Consider the following 23327-nt stretch of genomic DNA (forward strand, 5'->3'; position numbering starts at 1 on the left):
CATGGCTCCCCAGAAGCACGGCGGCGGAGGTGGTGGCGGCGCGGGGCCCAGCTCGGCTGCTCCTAGCGGAGGGGGAGGCGCCGTCGCGGCCACCGCCACGGGCGGCGGAGGCGGGTTCGGCGGCGGCGGCTCGACCTCGGCCGCCGCGCCGGGCGGCAAGTCCGGCGGCGCCGTGGGAGGCCTCGGTAGCGGCTACTCGGGGGGCGGCGGCGGAGGCGGCGGCGGTTCCTCGGCGTCGTCGGCAGCGGCCGCCTCGGCAGCGGCCCTCCCGCCGGTGAAGAAGCCGAAGATGGAGCAGATCCAGGCCGACCACGAGCTCTTTCTGCAGGCCTTCGAGAGTGAGCTTCGCGGTGGGGGGAGGGGGGGGCCCGAAAATAACAACCGTTCCCCTCCCCTACCGCGCCCCCTCCCGCTGTTGCCGCCCGTCCGCCCGAGTCGAGGCGTGATGGGCGGAGGAGAGGGAGAAGCATCGGCCGCTCATTGTGGGGCGGCGGGGCTGCCTTCCTTCCCCCCCTGGCGCGCGCGGGTCCTTCGGCGGGAGGTGGTTCCCCCCTTCTTTCGGTGGGGTGTGTGTGCGCTCTGCAAGCAATGCTGTTGCTCCTCTGCCAGGGATGTCAGCCCCTAGGGCTGCCCGTGGGGGGAAACCCGCGCCCTGCCTAATTGTTACATTAATGAGGCCGTGCCACACACGCTCCACCTCGGAAGGATTTTAAGGAGTACAGTACAGTAGTCAGATTGCGCCTCTCGGTAGGATTACCTTTTGGGGCTCGGGAGAGCCGCGGGGGGGGGGGGGCGTTGTAAGTTGATACTATGTTGTTTCGAGTGTCTTCATTTTCTCTCCCCCCATCCCTTGAGAGCTCATTGGGAAGCTGGTCTTCCTAAGCGATTGAAGGACTCCTCGCCCCACAAAAGATCATTTTCGAAATGGAGGTTTTATGAACTGTAAGGAAAGTCAAGGGGAGGTATGGAGGGTTAGAGAATTGGCCTCGGGTTTTGGACCTTAAAAAGGTTGCTTATTCTACTTGGGGCAAAAATTGCAGACTTGTCATTTTGAGTTGTGTGGTGAAGGCTGAAGGTATGGAAAACGCTGGTGAAGGAGGAGTGGAGAACTCCAGAAGGAAACTTGTGATCAGGAATTATTCTGAAGAATGTGGCCAATTATTTGGTAACCTTGTAAAATTGCCTTATTTATAGAAAAAGGTTTTAACTGCCACCCCTTTTTAAACATTGCAACAACTAGTTTTTAAAGTGAAAAGGTTCAGTCCCTACAACTTTGATCTAACAAGACAGCAGCAAGTATTTGAGATGTTTTCTTCCACTTAATTTATATATTTTCAAAGATGTTGTAGAAATATTGAAGGGTTGTACACTAACAGGAATACCGGTAACTCTGGTTAAGCATCTAAATATTATTCCTCCTTTGTGAACTTTGTGTTTCATAGAAGCCAAGTACTGTAGTCAAGACTTTGCTAGCAAGATAGAATGTATTATATCCAAGGGTGTAATGCTGCGGTTGGTTATTCAAGTGTCAGGGACACAAAATTAGCTTCTGGAAATACTCCATTCCACAAAAGTATTTTTAATCTATCTTATTGGATCTACTGCTGTATGTTGAGGGTGTTTATTTTCAAATATATACTGCTATATTTCCCAGTAGTAGATGAGTAGTGGTCACTTGGTTGTAGCTGATAGTGATTAGGTTACTGCTTGAAAGAGCCCACTAGCTTCATTACAGTCTTAGGTATTTATGTACTAAACATGTTTGGTATGAATGGATAATGTTGTATATTCAAAAATTTAATGTGTTGCAGGGAAAAGCTAGTAAAGTCTCAAATTATCTGCTTTGTAAAAGACTGCTCTATTTTCTCTCACAGAACCAACACAAATATATAGATTTCTACGCACCCGCAATCTCATAGCTGTGAGTAACTGTTAATCCTTTATTTTAATTTTTTGATCCACTCATGGCAATGTTGAATTGACTTTTTCATTTTCTGTTGCAGCCAATATTCTTGCACAGAACTCTCACGTATATGTCCCACAGAAACTCTCGAACAAATATCAAAAGGTAACATCACATATTAAAAATGCTTGTTATTTAATATGTTAACATCCTCCCCTCTTTAGCAACTGAGATGATGATAATAGTAGGGTACTGCCTATGTATAGTATGAATGATAACTTTCTCCAAAATTGGGACCTAAATTCTTTTTGTAAACTTCACTTGGAAATGACCACATAACATGCACATATGTAATGAAGCCTTTGTATTTGGTTTGCAATGTGAGCTTGCAAGTGGTAGTTCAGAGATTCACTTTGCTGATGCATAGCAATGAAAAATATCAACTGTTTGCTGTCAAATATGAGATCACATTGCAGAAAAAATGTATACACTTCATAAGTAATTGGGAGTGTTTGGTAATCCAAACCAACTGTTCATTTTTGAGCTTCTGCAGTGGGTTTAGCAATCAGGAGCCTTGAAATACTAATACACTTCAAAATAATTAAAACAGCCTTTAGCTTTGAGTGCTTGCAATGTAATGTTTTTATCTCAGATAACCTATAAAGATTAAATTTGTAACTCCACTTGAATGGAATTAGTGGTGCAAAACATTGTTTGAGTCAACAAGATACGCATAAGATACGTCAGAGGATGGAAAAAAACAAAGCGATAAAATGTACACCGAAGGAATGGGGTATGCTTGCCACGGAAAAGGGAACTACAATGGGAGTTAATTCTTAGACATATAGCATTGCTGTTGCCCATTAACACGAATTGTTATCCAAAGCCATTTAAAATAAAGCAAGAAGCAACAGATTTAAATAATGTAAAAATAGGTCTAATTAGTCACAAGACTATAGTGGTGTATAGATCAGTGGACATCTAGGATAATCTATTCTTGGAGATTCAGGAGTTAGGTTTGTGTGCTGTAGGGTGTTAGTGCAAACAGAGGGATGAAACCTTGATCATGTTCTGATTCTGGGACTTTTGTCAAATAACTTGTAATGGCCAGTGCTGCTACTGGATGATAATGGAGCACCAGCTACATATAGGTGTATTATTATTTATGTCTTTGTTTCAATGTAGTTGCGGTATTGAAAGAGCATGGCTACTTAAGGACTCATGGAATTTCTCAAACTAAATCTGTTTTCTTTCCAGAAATGTCTTATATTTAGCAACAGTATGGGAGACTGCTTTTTCTGCTGTTGCAGATAGCAAAGGAATATTTTTTTACTGCAGCACCTATACTTAGCATATATTTCTGCAGTGTGATGAAGAAAGATGAAATTGGCTGTGTTTGCACATCATGGTAAACCATAAACCAGGGATTGCCATGTTCAAATGAATTGTGCTTACTTCACTCCTCAGTAACGTTGGGAGGAAGCAAATTGCGACCCCTGGCTTAGCAGTCCAAACAAGTGATCCTGCTTTGGTTTGCTTTGCTCTTTAAAGCAAACCATACTGATAAGCCAGTGTTTCTTCTTGGCATAGCAGTTATAGCTTGAGCAAAATAAACTGGTTCCTAATTGGGCTGTAACACTAAACTGGGGGTCATGGATTTGTTTTCTCCTAGCCAAAGAGGGAAGGAGCAAAATAGCTGCTGTTCTATTGTACATAGTAAGGCATAGCTTACTGTGATATGCAAAAGCTGCCATTGTGTATGTTTCTCTCTACTGCTGCTAATTGGTAGACAGCATTGGTAAATGCCACGTTTCACTCTGAAAAGGCCTAGATTCTTAGCTTTAATCTTTAATTCACGTTTGCATATAGTTACTGGTAGTTGACTGGTAAACATTTGGTAAGAAAGAACTGCAGCCAAGAGGCCAGGCAGTGAAGCTTTTGTAAATGAGATCCGTTGGTTATTTCCAGCAATGTGGTATAAATGACAGTGTGACATAAATGACTATTAAAATGTGTTAAGGGCTAGTAACTGTGCAATATAAGAATACTAATGTGAAAGCACAATTGCAAAATAAGGTGATCTGAATTGTAGGTGAATGATGGTCATGTCAGCTGTATTCTGCAAGAAGCAAAAACAACAATATTGTTGAATATATTTTTATTCTGTCTTTTTTCCTGAAGTGTACTCTCAAGGCAGCTCACAGCTACAAATAATAAAGTGCAAAGAATTTAATTGTAAAAGCCATCAGTTTAAACAGAGACCAAATTAGGAGAATGCTTGCTGAAATAAAATTGTCTTTACCGCCCACCAAAGGACAGGATGTATTATGGGGGCCAAACCATACCTCTGTAAAATAGCTATTTCACAATATGGATGGCACAGGTGAGAAGGCCCATTCTTGTGCTCGCTCACCGTTCTTAAGTTGCAGGGGAAACACAGAAAAGGGCCTCCCATTATGGAATCTAGAGGAGATCCACAACAGACTTCCTGAACAGATTCATTCGCCTCACTGTTTAGGACTCCAAAAATCAAAGGTTGGAGCTAGTTCACCACAACATGGTCAGGTATCTTAATAAAAAATGCATATTAGAAATGGGGCAAAACTCATTCATATTGGAGAGAAGTGCAAGGATATCTTCAAGAGTGTCTTCACAATTACTTAAGTGCTGTCAAACGTCCTCTGCAACCCAAACCCTGTTCTGGCTGAATTTGCAAGCCATGATGAACAAAGATCATGCTGGGTTTTCAGTTTCAAGAATCTTGTCCACGTTCTCAGATTGTGCAAAATGAAAAGTATAAGGCCAGGGGAGGTCTGAAAAGGTGCTTTAGAGCAAACTGCAGGACTTCCCACAGGCATCTGGTTGGACATTGTGGGAAACATGATCCTGGACAATAGGCCTTTCGTCTGATCCATCAGGGCTCTTATGTTTGCAAAGGGCAGTACAAAGCAGGAGATCCCATATAGATTCTAGCGAGAAAAGGGTTACTTAGCAGAGTTGTAGACACCCACCCACTCACCCCACACACCCTCCTATTAACAAAACATCACATTTCCCTTTGCCACGAACAAATGACCTCACAGGGAATGAGACTTAAATTCCACAAAGTCAAGAGAGTTCTGTGCTTTAAGCTGGATCCCACCAAGACAAAGGTGCTTTAGGGGACACGAACAAATGACCTCGCAGGGAATGATATTTAAATTCCACAAAGTCAAGAGAGTTCCTAGGGAGGAAGGAATGTTGTTGGAGCATTGGAGGGACTTGTAAACAGGTGTTTATGGGAGAAGTTTGAGGGGGAAGCCTGGAGTGCTGTCTCATGGTGCATGTAGGACCAAGAGACATTGACAGTGAGGGAGCTGCTTCAGTGACCTGCAACACCAGTGCCCTGTTGGTCTTCCTGCCTGAGAATGCAGAGCTGCACCTGTAGTGAGTACAAGCTAGTTGCCTTGCTGGAAGAGAAGCTACAGCAACTTTAGGCAGAAATCCAGGGCTGTCAGGAGCCATGCTGTGTCTCTGGAGCTACAAAATCAATTTCATGTCCTCACCTCAGATGCTGATTCTCAGCCTGAGGAGCAAGAACAGCAACTGCAGACCTCGGAATACATTGAGGTAGTAGTGGAAGGTACAGTGTACAGAACGATTTCTGCCACTCCCCAGCGAAGGAAAAGATGTGTGGTGACGACAGGTGGCAGAGGACGGGGCAGCAATGTGTGGAGGAATGACTGGTGGTTTTAGTTGTCTCTACATGAATGCACAAAGTACAGGAAGCAAGCAAGAAGAATTTGAGCTCTTACAGGATGACAAATATGATCTAATAAGCATTGCTGAAACTTGATGGGATGAGACTCATGGCTGGAATGTAGAAATTGAGGGGTACAACCTGCTCAAAATAAATGATGTGTATACTTGTGATGATATCTAAGATTTTGAGCATGGAAGGCAGATTGTGTAAACATTGTAGGAGAGGGAAAGAACAGTGATCTTACTGTAGGAGCTTTTGGATGTAATCTCAGAACCTGTGTCTATAATCTTTGAGAATTCTTGGAGAATAGGTGAAGTCCCTGTGGATTGGAGGTGGGCAAATATTGTCCCCATCTTAAAGGGGGGGGGGGAGAATTCCCAGGTAACTACCGACTGGTGAGCTTGACATCAATGCCTGGAAAGGTCCTAGAACAGATAATTAAACAGTCAGTCTGTGAGCACTTGGGAGAGCATGTTGTGATTGCTGAAACTCATCATGGGTTTCTCAAAAACAAGTCATGCTGGATGAATCTCATTTCTTCTCTTATAGTTACCAGCTTAGTGGATTAGGGGAGTGCTGTGGACGTAGCGTACCTTGATTTCAGTAAGGCTTTTGACAGAGTCCTCCATAATATTCCTGTGCAGAAGCTGGTAAAATGTAGACTGGACAAAGTAACTTTTACGTGAATTTGTAACTGGTTGACTGACCAAACCCAAAGAGTGCTCATGAATGGTTCCTTGTCATCCTGGGAAAAAGTGACAAGTAGGGTGCCACAGGGTTCTGTCCTGGACCCTTTGTTGGTCAACATTTTATAAATGACTTGGATGATGGAATTGAGGGGATGTTAATCAAATGTGCAGATGAGAGCAAACTCGAAGGAGTAGCTAATGCCACTGAAGACAGAATTGGGGTTCAAAAAGACCTTAACAGATTGGAGAACTGGGCCAAAATTAACCAAATTAATTTCAGTAGAGAGAAATGCAAGGTTCTGCACTTAGGCAGGAAGAACCAGCTGCCCAAATATAAAATGGAGGACAGCTGGATTGCTAGTAGTATATATGAAAAGGATATTGGGATTATAATAGACCACAAGAGTCAACAGTGTGATGCAACAGCAAAAAAACCACGCCTGTGCTATTTTAGGTTGCATCAACAGAAATATAGCGTCCAGAATTCTGCCTTGGTCAGCCACACTGTGTCCAGTTCTGGATGCCACAATTTAAGAAGGATATTGACAAGCTGGAATGCATGCAGAGGAGGGCAGTCAAGATGATCAAGCGTCTGGAAACCAGGCCTTATGAGAAATGGTTGAGGGAGTTGGATATGTTTCGCCTGAAAAAGAGGAGACAGAGGAGATATCAAAAGGGCTGTCACATGGAAGGCGGAGCAGGCTTGGGACCTGAACCAATGGATTCAAGTTACAAGAAAGGAAATTACGAGTAAACACCAGGAAGAGCTTTCCGACAGTAAGAGCTGTCAGCGGAACTCACCCCCTTGGAAGGTGGCAGGTGCTTCTTCCTTTGATGTTCTAAAGCACAGGTTGGATGGCCACCTGTCAAGGATGCTTTAGCTGAGATTCCTGCATAGCAGGGGTTTGGACTTGATAACCCTTGATGTCATTTCCCCCATCTTCCCTCCCTGTCCATTTACGCACGTGTGTGTGTGTGTGTGTGTGTGTGTGTATAGATTGTAAGCCTGCGGGTAGGCCCGGTAGGGACTGTCTTGTTTTGCTTATGTAAGCAGCTCTGAAAGCCTTTTTGGCTGAAGTTGTTGTTGTTCAGTCGTTCAGTTGTGTCCGACTCTCCGTGACCCCATGGACCAGAGCACGGCAGGCACCCCTGTCCTCTGCTGCCTTCCGCAGTTTGGCCAAACTCATGCTAGTCGCTTTGAGAACACTGTCCAACCATCTCATCCTCTGTCGTCCCCTTCTCCTTGTGCCCTCCATCTTTCCCAACACCAGGGTCTTTTCCAGGGAGTCTTCTCTTCTCATGAGGTGGTTTGGCTGAAGAGCAGGGTACAAATGCTACAAATAAATAAATAGTATCTTGTCTTTATAAACCCAGTTGTAAAGACACACACTGGAAGCTAGCAGAGTGTTGGACAAGGCTCATTGAAAAAGGGTATTGAATCCTAGGGTCACACGCATGCTCATCTCATTCAGGAGATTGTTGCATCAATCAGCCTGGTAGGCAGAGATGGGAGATTTACGCTTCCTTCCCCCAAACAGATGCTCTTAGTAAGCAACATGTCTATTTTCTCACCCAGAATCAAATTGTGGATGAACATCGTTTCTTTGTTAACTGACCCTGTATTCACCCACAACATTCGAAGACTTGGTGGATTGCTAGCAAGGCTACCTCAGTTCCCAGAACTGGAGGAGGGATCAGGAGCGACACTTGTGTGATATCTCAGCTTCCCATTACCTAGCGTGTTCTTCCCTATCCTATACACCTTCCTGTCCTACACATATCCAGTAACATTGCCCCATCCGTCCAGCTTCAGAAACATACTCCCAATATAAACAGTCAAAAAGTGTTTCCCGAATATTTAACAACGGTTCCACACATAAGCCTACAAGTGCTAAGAACAACTAAAAACCTCAGGTAGCAGTTGTGCAATCAATCATGGGCAGAGACTAAACTATATACTGTATTTTAAGCCTAAGCTGCAGAGACGTCAAAATGTTCGCTTTTTATTCTTCAGAGTAGTAAAAGCAAGTATAAAATGCTATGACCATTGTTACTAGCTTTCTGAATATAAGGCGGCTGAGTGAGTTTGGCATGGATTGTCTTGTATAAATATTCATGTTTCTGTTTGAGTAAATTATTTACAAAGCAATGAAAATAGCATTGCTTAAGCCTTTAAGGAACTTGCACTATTCCTTTTTTTAACTTTTGTCTTTTGCCTTACTTACACCTTATTTGAAAATTTCCCATCATTGTTTTAAAAAGTAGGTTAACTGTAGCCTAACAGGGATGCTATATTAACATTCTCTCATATTTATATTTTTTGTCCTTAGAATCGCAAAGGGAAGTACCTTCCAATTATATATACTTATTTCTCAGTCTTTTACAACTTGAGAAATAAAAGTATTAAAGCTTGACGAGTGCAGTCAAGTATAGGATTTCAAGATCTATTTGATATGAAACCAGCTTTTCTCAATTGTGAATTATTTTCAGTTTGACAGGCTGATCTAAACGATTGTGTAACCTTTTTCAGTTATCTTCTTGGAGAAATGCATCTAGCAACTACTAGCTGATGCCTCGCCTAAGCCCTCCTTGTACTATACCCCAATATTCAGTAAAGGGCTGTCTTATGAAGACACTGGCACACTGCCAGACGAATGTTTTTAGTACAAGGAATGTCACTAGTGTTCAGCTTAGCTCCCACAAAGCAAAAACAGCATTTCTGAATTCTAGTTCTGTAACTCTAGAATTCATTTTCTGATACGGTACCTTTGTCTATTTATGCCTGTGGTGATTCTTAAGTGATAGTACATTTTAATTCTGTAAGTGTTCTTTAGCTAAGAGTAAATATTGAAACATTTTGAAAATAGCCATGATTGAAAGACAAAATATTTAGAGATTAACATCATGCGGCTAAACACTAGCTTTCTATGTCATGTTGTGAAGTATTTCACAACTTGGTGCACCCGACTCCCTTCTAGGTCTTCAAAAAAAAGCTATTGGAACAAATCTTTATGAAGCAAAACTTAACAACCCATAATGGAGATCAGTGAAATTTCAAAAAAAACAACAACTTTTATTACAGGAAAACATTCAGAGTAGACGGGATGCTGACGAAAGTAGAGAAAACAAAGGGAGAACACGACTTGCAAAGGTAACATTCATTTTATCTACTGAGAATGTTTCAGTAACAGTGTTTCAAATGGGATTATGTATTTTCTATGTCAGTAGAAGTCATACTGAAATATGACTGGAAATATAATGAAATCCGCCTCCTCCCATAATAAAATGCCTGCAAACTAATTTTACCAGAGGTGTCGTGTGTGGTGTCTGTTTGTTCTCTGGTAAACTTGCGCTACAGTGTTTAGCTTTTAATATGGATGAAATAAAACATACAGTCACTTCCTGAAAAACTGCAAAACATGTAGACCGGCTCTAGTAATTTATTTGTTTTTGAAATTTCATTGATTTCCATTATGTAGTTGAATCACGGTTTATTCTGTATGTAGTGCATGTGCGGAAACACACCTTTCCATCTATTGCTGCAGGTTGCTTGTTGTTGTTCAAAACCGTTGTTGCATTGGTGTTAGTGAATATGCCAAAACCTTGCCAGAAAACCTTCATAAAATTCCTATGCTTTGTTGTAGATAGGAATAAGTTTATTGACCGTCATTATTTAATTATTTCTATGGCTCCAATTGTAAACGTATCAGTTGATAGATGGGGAAGTGTCTTCTTGAAATTGCAGCTTCATAGTTTGGGAGTAATTCTGGACCCAGCTTTGACCCTGGGTGACCAGGTGACAAGCTGTGGTGGAATATGCTTTTGCCCAGCTGGGGTGATCACATCGTGCTTGAACTACTTCATGGGGGCAGCCTTTGAAGAATGTTCAGAAAAATAAACTGTGATGGCTAGGATATTAACTAGAGATAAATGCCAGGGGTAAGTTCCATCATTGTTGGAACAGCTGAATTGGCTTGCAGTTGGTTTCTGGGCCCAATTCAAAGTACTGGTTAAGACATGTGAAGTCTTACATGGTATGGGACCAGGATTCTTGATGGACCATCTTCTCCATTATGAGTCTGTTCAAGTATTAAGATAATTAACAGGAGAACCTTTGTGCTCCTGGGACCAGAGTGATGGGCCTTTTTGATGGCCTTGGTCAGACTTTGGAATTGCCTCCCAGACACATGTACCTCACTCTTTACCTGACTTGTCTTCCACTGCAATGTGAAAATCTTCCACTTTAGGGAAATCCTTGGGTTGTTAGTGAATTTAGTGCACTTGGTTGAGCATCCTTAAGGGTGGGGGGTTTTTTTTGGTTGCTGTACAGTTTTTAATTATGTGTTATTGTTCATATCTTAATATTAATTTTGTTGGCCACCTTGAACTATTTGGAAAGATAGGGTATGAATGATTTTTTTTTAATTACCTTGTTTAAAAACCTGAATTTAATACAAAACAAAGAAAGCTATTTTGAACTTGTTAATGAATTGGTGACCCTATTATCACTTGTTTATTGTAAGAAAAAAAAATAGGTTGCTTAAGCATAAAACTCATAAGAGGGCACACAATAAAAATAAAGGAAAAAGAGATACAATTAATAAAGGAAGGGAAGCATTGTTGCACTTAGTCATTCCACGTGCATAATCATCTAGTTGTGATATGATCCAAAATATGAGTGAAAAACACTGATTTGACCATTAAGTATAATCCCTTCAGGAAATTCCTGGGCCAATGCTTTGTCCCATGATGTTGCTAAAGGGAGGCATGTTTCATGTTTTCATAAGAACATGAGAAGGACCCATTTGATTAACATCCCGCATTGGCCAGCCAGATACTTCTAGAAATTCCTAAACTGTCTAAAAAGGCAGCCACGTGTGAAGTGCATTTCTGTAACATAATCTGGATGCAATTATTGCATGAATGAGGCCAGGTTAGACTAAGGAAATAAAGGTTAAAAAAAAAGATTACTTGTCGTCTTCTCTCACGTTTCTTAAATGTGCCTAAAATGTCTGAAGAGTGAAACAATATTTCTTTCCTTATTTTAGCTTGTCTGCTCATCTACAACTCACCTTTACTGGTTTCTTCCATAAAAATGGTACGTATTTCATCATACACTTTTTCTTTCAATGTCATTTACTGATAAAAGAGGAATGTTTTGGTGTGTAACTGAGGTTCATAGACCTTTGCTTTTTCACTGGGTTAAATAGTATTTATTGTGGTTTGCTTGTAGACTGCAAAATGTGCCCTTATAAAATCCTTTCATTATGAGATAAGCTGAATGGTATATCATTTTATGGTACACTTATCATTTTGGGATGATAAGTTATCATGGAGAAACAACCAAGATCACTTAAAAAATAACAGTAGAAATGATCTAAGCTAGATTCAAGATACATTTAAATTTTAGTGCTGTAACCCATGTAATTTTATTGGGACATGTGCAGGCAGACCACATTAAGGACTGGCCTCTTGGTTGAATGGTGTTAAATTGTCAGGAAGTGTTGAGCTCTACATGTCCATGAAAATGGCAACAGTCCTCTTTTTCTGCAAATTGCTGTTTGCTTGCTTCCATAAATGAATAGCAGTTGCAGGGTTGGAATCAGGTTTCAGGGGGACGTGGTCCAAGTGCCCTGCTGGGGCGCTTGCTCTGTCCTATGGGACTTGTTCTCATTAGCTAACCAATAGCTAATGGAAATAGCTTTTTAAAAAAGTAGTTACTAGGGAGGTGGTGAGCTTGCAGCAGTCAGGCCCAGTGCTTTGATAGCTGCATGTAATATTCATTTCCCTGGAATTAATCTGGACCTCGTAGTGGGTTCATCTTCACCTGACACAACACTTTATAGTGCTGGTCTGAGCACTGCCACCCTAACAGCAGCTTGAAAAAGAAGAGGGGGACATCAGGGATCTAGTATCAGCCGCAGTGGGCCCTGTCATTTGCCCCATCTTGTGGCTATTAACCCTGGGCTTCAGCAGTGTCTCCGGTGAGCACAGCTGAGAGTTAACATGCACTTCTCCATTCAACTCTCCCCTTGATCTCTTCCCTTTCCTGCACACAAATTGGGTAATGCAGTACAGTGCTACAGGTGCTGTGCTTAAGGCTCTCTATATAGTTTAAAGGGCCAGTGACACATTAAAGCAAAAAGACAGCACCTAGACTGGCAGATATGTATCTGGGTTGCACTGGGGTAGAACCTCTTTTTCATAAGTTTAAAACATTTTTCCCTTGGGCTCTTTTTAGATAAGCCATTGCAAAACTCAGAAAATGAACAAAGTTCTGTAACTCTGGAAGTACTGCTTATAAAGGTTTGCCACAAGAAGCGAAAGGTAAGTTTAGGCATGGTTTAGCAATACCAGGAGAAAGCAGCATTTAACAGTAGAGTTTCCTAAAAATATATATAAACCATTTTTTTATTAATGAGACTCTGCAAAGGTGTTTTAATACAATATAATACAACAATCCACAGTTAAATTCAGTCCTGTAAGATCTCCAAAATGCTGCTGCTGCTGCTGTTTTTTATTATAATTATATATTAATACCCCACATTTTCCCTGGTGGGAAATCAATCATTTAAATATTTCTACAAATCATAAAAAGTAACAACCATTTTCCAGTTTATTTTAATATTTTGTCTGTACTCCCTGCTTTTAAACTTTCCCCCAAAGAATATGGGTTTACAGAATCTTGTGCTTTGTTGCTCTAATAAAATAATAAACTCAGTAAATGTTGAAAGAGATTACTTGCTGTCTTCTCTCTCATGTTAAGCAGATTTGTTAACTTCATCATATGTGTCATATCCTAGATTTAGAATCTATAGAAGAGGGAGTTTTACAATAACATGTTCATCATTTTATTTATAAACTGCCCCCCATGGGTGTTTGTTAAACCTCACAGGCATTTCATTTTCACTTTATCCAGATACTGAAAAGTATTAAATATGTTCTATGTCTACAGGATGTTAGTTGTCCAGTAAGGCAAGTACCTACTGGTAAAAAGCAGGTACCCTTGAATCCAGACCTCAACCAAATGAAACCAGGCAACTTTCCATCACTAGCAGTTTCCAGCAACGAATTTGAACCCAGTAACAGCCATATGGTGAAGTCTTACTCATTATTATTCAGAGTAACGCGTCCAGGAAGAAGAGAATTTAATGGGATGATAAATGGTGAAACTAATGAAAACATTGGTAAGCATGAAGTATATCCAGAACTTACTCATTTAATCGGGGGGAATCAGCTAGCTGCTTAAAAGAAAAAAGCAGGCTTTTGAATGTGTGGGCGTTACTTCCAATTACTTCCAATCCTATACTCAACAATTTTTCTGGGTGAGTGGTTTTAGGATGAGACAAAGTGTTCCTGACAACCCTGGAGGTTGCAGATCCACTGCCTTGACTGTAGATGTGTCCATGGAAATTTCCCCCCACGTACTGCAGGCAAGCTCTGCTGGTAAAGTGGGTGGCATAGAGGAAGAGCATCTATGCCTATTCATTCCATGGATAAATACACCCATCAGGAACTGGTGTAAATAATTTCCCATTAAAAAGTTAAGGATCAACATGGGAATTGTTTGGATGTCACACTGGCATAACAATTGCACCACCACCACTACAGCAACTGAAATGTGTGTGTAAGATTTCAAGAAAACCACTCCTTGCAAGAATACTAACTTTGAGGTTTCTATATTCATTTTTTCATGCTAGAATAGAACTTCCATTTTTAGATGTCCTTGGAAGATTCTTAACTGAACCTTATTCTAATAATGTAATATTTACCAGGGGTTGAACAAAGAACTGTATAAAATTTGAAACGATCGTTAAAATAAACCCTCATTGAATCTAATTCAGTGACTCTTACTGAATAGCTATGCCAGAAAATTTGTGTATATTTATTCCCTACAAGTATTAAATTTATTGTGCTTAAATGCAGATGTTAATGAGGAGCTTCCAGCTAGAAGAAAACGCAATTCTTCCAACCGTGAAGATGGGGAGAAGACTTTTGTAGCACAAATGACGGTATTTGATAAAAACAGGTAATACTTTTTTTAAAGGGACTTCTTCCAGGGCATGTATTGGAATTGCATTTTAAATGTCTTCTGTAAAATAAATCCTATTTTTGGAGATTAATGTTTCCCAAAATGGCATTGAGAAATTCTTTGTCAAGGCTAGAGATGTGAAATTTTGAAGCAATGGGAGGAAATCAGAAATTTTGCGGGAAATTGAAAGAATTGCAAGATTTACTTTCAAACCCCGTTTACAAGTCAACCGTCAATTTAGAAGCATAAAATGTATTGTGTATGAATTGGTTAGCCATAAAATTATCATGTTTGGTATATTAAAAACATAGTTCAATCAGACAAATTAACAAAATTATTTTTTTGCTACAAATGAGCTACTGTAAGAAGCCACCACATTTTTTATTTGTACCAGTTGATGAGAAGCAAGCAAAAAGCAATAAATAAAAGATAAATAAAAGAGACCACTGGCATTATAGTAAAACAAAGAAGAATATTAAGTATTCCAGAATATTAAGTTTCCTCCAGTACATAACCTTACATAAAAGTCTTCCTCTAGCATAGTTTTTAAAAATCATTTAGGGGGAATAAATATATTGTTCTGAATGTTTTATTCATTATTTTAAAATACAATGTTCCCAAAAAATCATCTTCTTTCCCCAATTTTTTCCTCTCTCTCCACACCCCCAGCCTTCACATTTCTAGTACAGTCATACCTTGGGTTGCGTTCGCTGCGGGTTACGTTTGTCACGGGATACGAACACACCGAACCCAGAAGTACCGGAACGGGTTACTTCTGGGTTCAGCACTTTGCGCATGTGCAGAAGCACTAAATTGTGCTTTGCGCATTCACCGAATCGCGCCGTGCATATGCGCAGATACGGCACTTCAGGTTGTGGACCTTTCAGGTTCCAAACGGGGCTTCGGAACGGATCCCATTCGCAACCAGAGGTACCACTGTAGTGGCATCGTAAAAAGAATTGCCTGAAACATGCCTACTACCCTCATCTCTGTTTAAAATGCAAGCTGCTCATGTGTACATAATAGTATCGAAATTGCGTCAATAAATAAACCCCACACATTTTTTACTTCTGTGTGTGTTTTAAAACATATGACTGCTGCGGTCCTTCTGATCTGGTGGAATGCTTAAAATATTATGGAAAAGGGTAGAGCTTTCATCCTTCAAGTGGGCTGTGCTATTGTGATTAAACTCTAGGATACTGAATTTATACATTTTTCGCATGCAAACAAAAGTTACAAACTTGCAGCTTTAAGTTCCTGACTAAACAATAAGTAGCTACCTTTCACTGTCTTTGTACTCTCCTTTCATGGATTATATTGGAACTTGATGTCTAGAATTCATGTGCCACCATCATAGTTTTTAAGGGCTTCCTGTGGTGGGTTTTCCATTGGATGAACAAGTGCAGCTGCTGTTCTAATGAAACCGTACACCTTATTGTCATGCTGCTATTTTTCTGGGAGGGGTGGTGGGAATAAATAGATTTGGGAATATTTGTGTTTGGTTGTCATGTACCTTGGACTATTTAGAAAACTGGCTGGGATTCACAGAAGCCCTTGCTCAGGTGTGCTTTGGGGTAGGTTTGTGCCATGGAACTGCAATAGGAAAGGGAACTTATAAAAGCCCTGGTGTGCATGCAGCCCAGCCATGATATGGATGATGGATTCATGCAAATTAACATGACTGTTATTGAATACCAGCTAATGAAATTATTTTTTTAAACATCTATTTTGTGCAACAGACGACTGCAGCTTCTTGATGGGGAATATGAAGTAGCCATGCAAGAAGTGGAAGAGTGTCCAATCAGCAAGAAAAGAGCAACATGGGAGACAATACTGGATGGGAAGGTTTGTGTCATTGGTATTTGCCAAAAAGCCTTCTTGAAAAGTGTATATAAAGTGAGGAGGCTTCTTGCACTGCCTTCTGAACTTCAAAACGTTTAAGGACCTTGAAAGTAGTGATGCTTCTTGAAAGCTGTAGGACCGAAGCCTTGAAGCGAAATAGACTATTTAATTAACAAAATTTATTTACAGTGGTATCTTGGTTTACAACCATAATTCGTTCCAGAGGTCCGTTTGTAAACCAAAACAGGCGCACTTTCACCAATGGGGCTTCCCCCCCGCCCCAAAAAAAAATCAAAAGAAAATGTGCTGTAATCCAAAAAAAGGTTGCAAACCGGGACACACACTTCCGGTTTTGATGTGTTTGTAATGCAAAACGTATGCAAACCAAGGTACCACTGTACTGCTTAATTATAATAATTGTAATTAATTATAATAAAACCTCAAAGCTGTTTACAAAACAGCAACAACAACACCCTAAAAGCCGTTAAAATTATCAGTAAAAACAGTTAAAAACTGGTACTTTAAAAATACTCAAACATGAAATCAACAGTAAGCTAAAAACAGACTGAATGCATAAAACTTCTGTATGTCTGTTTTTTGTTTTTTTTTTTTGCAAGCGCTGGGAATGGCATCTGTAACAGTCCCAGTTTGAAGCTCCTTTGAAAATATCACAAAGCAATATATTTTTGTTTCAGAGGCTGCCTCCATTTGAAACATTTTCTCAGGGACCCACACTTCAGTTTACCCTTCGATGGTCTGGAGAGGCAAATGACAAGCCAATAACTCCTACTGCTAAGCCCCTTTCAACCCGAAATTCGGAGAGCTTCCCTCAAGAAAACAAGCCCAGCTCTGTGAAACCTACACAGACTATAGGTAAGGAAATGTTGACATACAGATAGTGCTGCTTGCATACATTGGATTTCGTTTTCTTTTGTTGCCTAGTTCTGAAAACTGCTCTAATGTGTTCCATGTGTATGCTGCTTTAATTGACATTCCTGCATTCCAGGGGGTTGGACCAGATGATCCTTGGGAGTCCCTTCCAACTCTACAATTCTGTGATTCTGTTACTAGTCTAAAATCAAGAGAAATATATACGTTTACATGGGATTTGTCGGGTAGGATTGGGTGTACAATGCTTACATTTCTTAATCTGGTGGTCTCTGTTTGGAAATCTGTGGGAATTTGATCCTGTTGTGTCAGAGCTCAGGATGTGCTTGTTTGCTTCCTAGTTGGCTGCTCTAGAGAGATTCTGTCAGTTGTGTGCTGGTCCAACTGCACTGTTTCAGATTTGTTCCTGAACCCAATGTTGACATTTAAAGCCCTTAACATTTGCATCCTGCATACCTTTGGGAACACCTGCTTCTGTCTTTGCCTCATCACACTGTGAGATCAGCAACTGAAATTCTGCATGTACCCCATCCCTTTTGTTGGTGTGATCTGTAAGAGTTTTCTCTTTCCCATCATGGTACCCTCTTAGGAATTCCTATGCCTAGGGAACTCCAGTTGGTCCCTGTGCTCATTATTGCAGGTTCCCTTTTTTCTAGTCTTGTTTTCTGCTGCTGACTGCAACTTCAATTTATGTTGTTTAAAGTCTATTGTGTTAATAGCGTTTTTCCTAATTACATTTGTATTTCTGTGCTGTTTTTTAATGTTTACATGAGCTGGATATGTTCGGTATGGAATAGATAAGAAGTTGGCGAATGCTCTTGTTACCTGTTTCTGTGAAGCTTATAAACGCACAGTATATCTTGGGTGGGGTTGGGAGGGGGAGAACATGAGAAGGAAGAGGGGAATTGCCAAAAGTCAGATGGAAGCAACCCCCTCCCTCCATAAGCAGAGCTCCACTCCCTAATGAGCCCTTCACTTAAATCTGCAGCTTGTTTATGGTTGTTTATATTTCTGTCTAGGTTGATTAATTTTGTAAGAGTTTCCATTTTCATCTTTAGCAGTTAATATGTGATAGAAGAAACGAAGATTTCTGATAAATAAAAAAGATGTTTAGGGTGAATTGGGCTTATTTTGGTTTGTGGAATATGGTTTTGTGAATTTCCCCTCAATGCTCACCCACTGCTCTTGGTGATAAAACTATGATATTCCAAATGCTAGCGTGTTTTGGAATGCAGGTGTCTGTATTATGTGGAAAACAGTTATTCGCCAAGTGTTTATTTTCTTAAATTGGTCAGATACATCTTGATGAACACAAGCCCATTTTTAGCAGGAGAATACTCTTTATAGATACAGCTTTTTAAAACATTGAAGCTTTGTTCCCTTTGGTTTCAAACATTCTCTTGACACTCTTTTTCCCTCTTTGCAGCCTGTTAAAACCTGCTGTAAAGACTTTTTGTAATGAATCAGGAGTCGAGATTCCAACTGTAAAAATCTTACTATTTTAAGTCTTTCAGTAGTTTCAGGGAATGCTAGGAAAGTATTCTTAGAACTGGTTTGATTCAGATTCTTTTGAATCTTAGGGAAGGCTGAAATTGTGTTTATTTTCAGTTATTTTCCCCCAGGAGCTAATACAAATGTAGAGCATTAATGTTGCTGTGCATTTAGAATGTAATATGGTGAGGGACGTGGGTGGCGCTGTGGTCTAAACCAAAGAGCCTAGGGCTTGCTGATCAGGGCTTGCTGATCAGAAGGTCAGTGGTTCAAATCCCCACAGTGGGGTGATCTCCCATTGTTCAGTCCCAGCTCCTGCCCACCTAGCAGTTTGAAAGCACATCAAAGTGCAAGTAGATAAATAGGTACTATTCCAATGGGAAGGTAAATGGCGTTTCCATGCACTGCTCTGGTTTGCCAGAAGCGGCTTAGTCATGCTGGCCACATGACCCAGAAGCTGTCTGCGGGCAAACGCCGGCTCCCTCAGCCTATAGAGCGAGATGAGCACGCAACCCCAGAGTCGTCTGTGACTGGACCTAACGGTTAGGGGTACCTTTACCTTTATGGTGAGAACCAAGTGGCATTGAAATATCAACAGAACAGAACAGAATAATTTATTTTGCATACTGTATTGCGTTAATGACAAACTTTCATGTTAAGATAATTTCAGTTTCTATGTTGTAATGTATTCAAAATGTATGATATAGTAGTTTATAGCATACTACTGCTGGTTAGTTATGAATTGCCTTTTACATATATGTCTAAAGGCAATTTAGTCAAATCATAAAAACAGCTAGAATATTTTTTTAAGTACAAAAACCAACTGAAAGCGGTTTTTAAAATGATACAAAATGAACACCTAAGCTTGTCCAAACAAAAATGGCCTCAATTATTTCCAGAAAGTACAAAAAATGGATGCTTGTTGTATCTCAACAGAAATGCTGTTCCATAGAATGGGGCCTGCCAGTTGTTAAAATAACTGGGGCAGGGGACACACACTCTGACAGTGCAGGCAAACTCTCCTAACCATTGAGTATTCCCACCTCACGCAAACAAGCACATGGTTCTTACAGATTTTAACAGTGCTAAAAGGTAAAGGTACCACTGACCATTAGGTGCAGTCACGGACGACTCAGGGGTTGCGCGCTCATCTCGCACTATAGGCCGAGGGAGCCAGCGTTTGTCTACAGACAGCTTCGGGTCACGTGGCCAGCATGACTAAGCCGCTTCTGGCGAACCAGAGCAGTGCATGGAAATGCCATTTACCTTCCCGCCGGAGTGGTACCTATTTATCTACTTGCACGTTGACGTGCTCTCAAATTGCTAGGTTGGCAGGAGCTGGGACCGAACAACGGGAGCTCACCCCATCGCGGGGATTCGAATTGCCGACCTTCTGATCACCTCCGTCCCTGTGCTATCTGTTAGCAAATTCTGGTGAAGAGAAACCCTTGCTAATATTAAGCAAAGAATCAGGCTAACAGAAGGCAAGCATCTCAGTAATGGTTACAGGATCATGACCTGCATTAGAAGTGTATGTCAAAATAACAACAAAATGTGGTTACTAAGGTTTTTTCGTTCTGCCACATGAAATTTTGCGTAGTTCACCTTTCCCCAAGGTACAGAAGGGGGAAACATCATATTTTTTACTTCTCCAAAGGTGGTAAGCACATCACATGGTGAGTTATGCTGCCCTCTAGTGCCATAAGACTGGAATCACATGGTTAGCTACTTGCTTTCCTTCTCCTTTTGACCAGTCCTTTCTGTCGTCGCACAAGAGGGCAGTATAACCACCCATGTCACCTTTTAGGTCAGAACCGTTCTTAGTGTAGTGGTATTGGATATATTGAATGAACGAGTGACTCAATTTATTTCGGCCACTGACCAGAATGAATTGGATATATTCAATCTTATCTGCAAAGAATCAATGTGTCTGGATCTTGAAGACCTTTAGTACTGTCTTTAGCTTTATGACTCTTAAGCTAGCGCTGAATTTAGGGCAGTGCAAGCAGTTCCCTCACACCGGGCACCCAAACCAAGGGGGTGCAAATTAATAATATTTATAATATTCATTAAAAAGCAACTGTACTGCTTCCAATTCCTTTCATCAACATGTAGCAGTGGCACAGGTACGGGGAAGATTTAGATGCAGACCAGTTTTCACTCCAAAAAAGATTGGTGGGAAAAGTGAAATTGGTGTGAGAATTGCAGTGATGGCAGTACAGTGGTACCTCGGGTTAAGAACTTAATTTGTTCTGGAGGTCCGTTCTTAACCTGAAACTGTTCTTAACCTGAGGTACCACTTTAGCTAATGGGGCCTCCTGCTGCCGCTGCGCGATTTCTGTTCTCATGCTGAAGCAAAGTTCTTAACCCGAGGTACTATTTCTGGGTTAGTGGAGTCTGTAACCTGAAGCGTCTGTAACCCGAGGTACCACTGTATTATAATGTATGAAGCATCGTTTGCCTTTCATTTCTGAGGGTGGAAATGCTTTTTTCTTCTTATCAAAAGGTTCTCGAAAATCATGGTATGCTGCCATGCAGATGGGTGAAAAGGAGTGATCTACCGTGAGAAATTATATATAATAAAGGTGTTTTTTTTGTTCAGCCAATCGTTAAAAAGTTCATATACTGACTAGGTTCTTGTGTGATTTAGTAGATGGTGTGTTAGACATAGCTGCTCAGCCATGAAGCTTGTGGATAGCTTTAGGCAAGCGTTTAAGATCATAGAACGGGATAATAAGCTGCATGGAAGTAAGGGCTGATACAAATGTAGTATAGGATTGAAGTCTGTGTTTGTTTGCAAGATTAACATAATTATTCTCCAAGAACAAATGTAGGTAGTATGGTATGTGAAGTAGGGGTGATTGCGTACACGCTTGTCTAATACAAAGGTATATAAGTGGAATTATTATTTTAATACATTTATTTATTTATATATAACTGTCTATATTTTTTATAAATCCATTCCAATTGTCAGTTTATTTGTCCACACACAGTCTATGTCTGCATATTTGTCCATACACAGTCTATGTCTACCAGCAATCCGTTCATATGTTACAAGAGGTTCTTTTTGTTTTCATTTTTCTTTTGTACTTTTTATGCACTAAAAAGTGGAAGTTGTTGGTTTTTTTAGAAGGAAGAGAGGTTGAAGCTAGTGCTAAAAGCATACTATTCTCTCCTACTTGTTGTCTTAATAAGGAGCCCTGTCTTGTGTTCTGAAACGTGTGTAACTATTCAATAAGACCACTCAATTCCCTTTTGCTAAGCAGCTACTTACAATAAAATGGTGGCACTTTGCTTACAAAACATTGAGTCCTGTACAGGTTTATTTTGAACAGTAGTACAGTTAGTGACATCCATGTTCTTTTGCAGCTGTAAAAGAATCTTTGCCGCCGGACCTGCAAGCAAGAAGAGAAAGGGATGTTTCAAATGAACCTCGACAGAAACTGAGAATATTTTATCAGGTATTGAAAAAGCTACTATTTGAGACAGTACATGATTAGACCTGACCATTTGCAAGCACTGCTTCCCATCTGCATATTAGAAAAAGAGACTAATAACAAACTGTTGGTTTTTTCCAGTTCCTGTATAACAACAATACAAGGCAGCAGACTGAAGCTAGAGATGACTTGCATTGCCCGTGGTGCACACTGAACTGCCGTAAACTTTACAGCTTACTCAAACATCTCAAGCTTTGTCACAGCCGGTTTATTTTCAATTATGTGGTGAGTATTTTTCCTTGTATCTCTGTAACATCTCTGGTACGGAGGTAATCCAGTTGCTGCTCTTATAGCTCACACAAGGACTTGTGATCCACTAACAGAAGACGAAGGGAGATGATCATCTGATTTCCCCCCTGGCACCCTGGAAGATCAGCTCTAGAGAGTTTGGGGATCTTCCATAATGTAGTCGTACCTCCGCTTACGTATCCCTCTGGATAAGTAAACTTCGGGATGTGAATGCTGCAAACCCAGAAGTATTTTTCCGGGTTTCGGCGCATGCGCAGAAGTGCTAAACCACGCTGCACACATGCGCAGAAGCGGTTCTCTGGCTGCGAATTTCTCGGGATGCGGCCAGACCTCCAGAATATGGATCCCTTTCGCAACCGGAGGTACCACTGTAGGGTAGAATGAGGCAGGGGAAATGAAATTTGGGAAAATAGCCCCCCCCCCAAAGTTCCATTGGCAGATGCTTTCAGTGGGCCAAAAGCCCTTCTATGACCACAAGGGCAGCAGTTGATATTATTACCTTGCTCTTGGTATGATACCGAGTCAGAAGGTCAAGTGAAACAAATTTGATACTTTCAAGGCAGAGTGACAAAAGTGCAGCTACAATAGCTTTCATAACTAACCTGCCCGAAAGGAGACTAACAATGGTTGAAACTTTCTAATCCTTGTGTGATAGGATTGGAAAACGTTATTTTAAATTTGGTTAATGCTGCTGTTTCGGTGTTCAGGGGCTTTAGCCAGAGTAAGAGATGGGTCAGGAAAAGCAGAATTTTCATGATAAAGGATGGAAGCTAAAACCTTATGAGGCTGTAATGGATAAAATGACTGGATGGATACAATATCACCAAGTGAATGAAATATTCAAGGAGGATAAAAGAAAAGGCGGTTTTGAAAAAAGCAAATCTAAATTTCAATTGGAAATTGTGGAAGGGAAGGGGAAATTGTTGACTAAAATGTATGATTATTTATTAGAGTGGTACACAAAGGATGAACTTGTGAAAGAGGCCATGATAAA

At 40.7% G+C, this 23327-nt stretch overlaps 1 protein-coding gene across 2 annotated transcripts in view; it reads left to right on the plus strand.

Annotated features, from left to right (window-relative positions):
• The window catches only part of SUZ12 (SUZ12 polycomb repressive complex 2 subunit), a 29327-nt gene continuing 6000 nt past the window's right edge, over positions 1-23327 (plus strand). Inside the window, exons 1-12 of one of the 2 annotated variants that reach the window (XM_033138748.1) lie at positions 1-338; positions 1875-1921; positions 2004-2068; positions 9417-9485; positions 11383-11432; positions 12576-12661; positions 13290-13521; positions 14261-14363; positions 16106-16211; positions 16904-17081; positions 21957-22048; positions 22166-22309. In XM_033138748.1, the coding sequence (XP_032994639.1) occupies positions 2-338; positions 1875-1921; positions 2004-2068; positions 9417-9485; positions 11383-11432; positions 12576-12661; positions 13290-13521; positions 14261-14363; positions 16106-16211; positions 16904-17081; positions 21957-22048; positions 22166-22309 (1509 nt within the window). In that variant the 5' untranslated portion in view covers position 1. The remainder of the gene's footprint in view (positions 339-1874; positions 1922-2003; positions 2069-9416; positions 9486-11382; positions 11433-12575; positions 12662-13289; positions 13522-14260; positions 14364-16105; positions 16212-16903; positions 17082-21956; positions 22049-22165; positions 22310-23327) is intronic. The other variant, XM_033138749.1, reaches the window with a different exon arrangement.

This window comes from Lacerta agilis, chromosome 2, assembly GCF_009819535.1.
Source record: "Lacerta agilis isolate rLacAgi1 chromosome 2, rLacAgi1.pri, whole genome shotgun sequence".
Taxonomy (NCBI): domain Eukaryota; kingdom Metazoa; phylum Chordata; class Lepidosauria; order Squamata; family Lacertidae; genus Lacerta; species Lacerta agilis.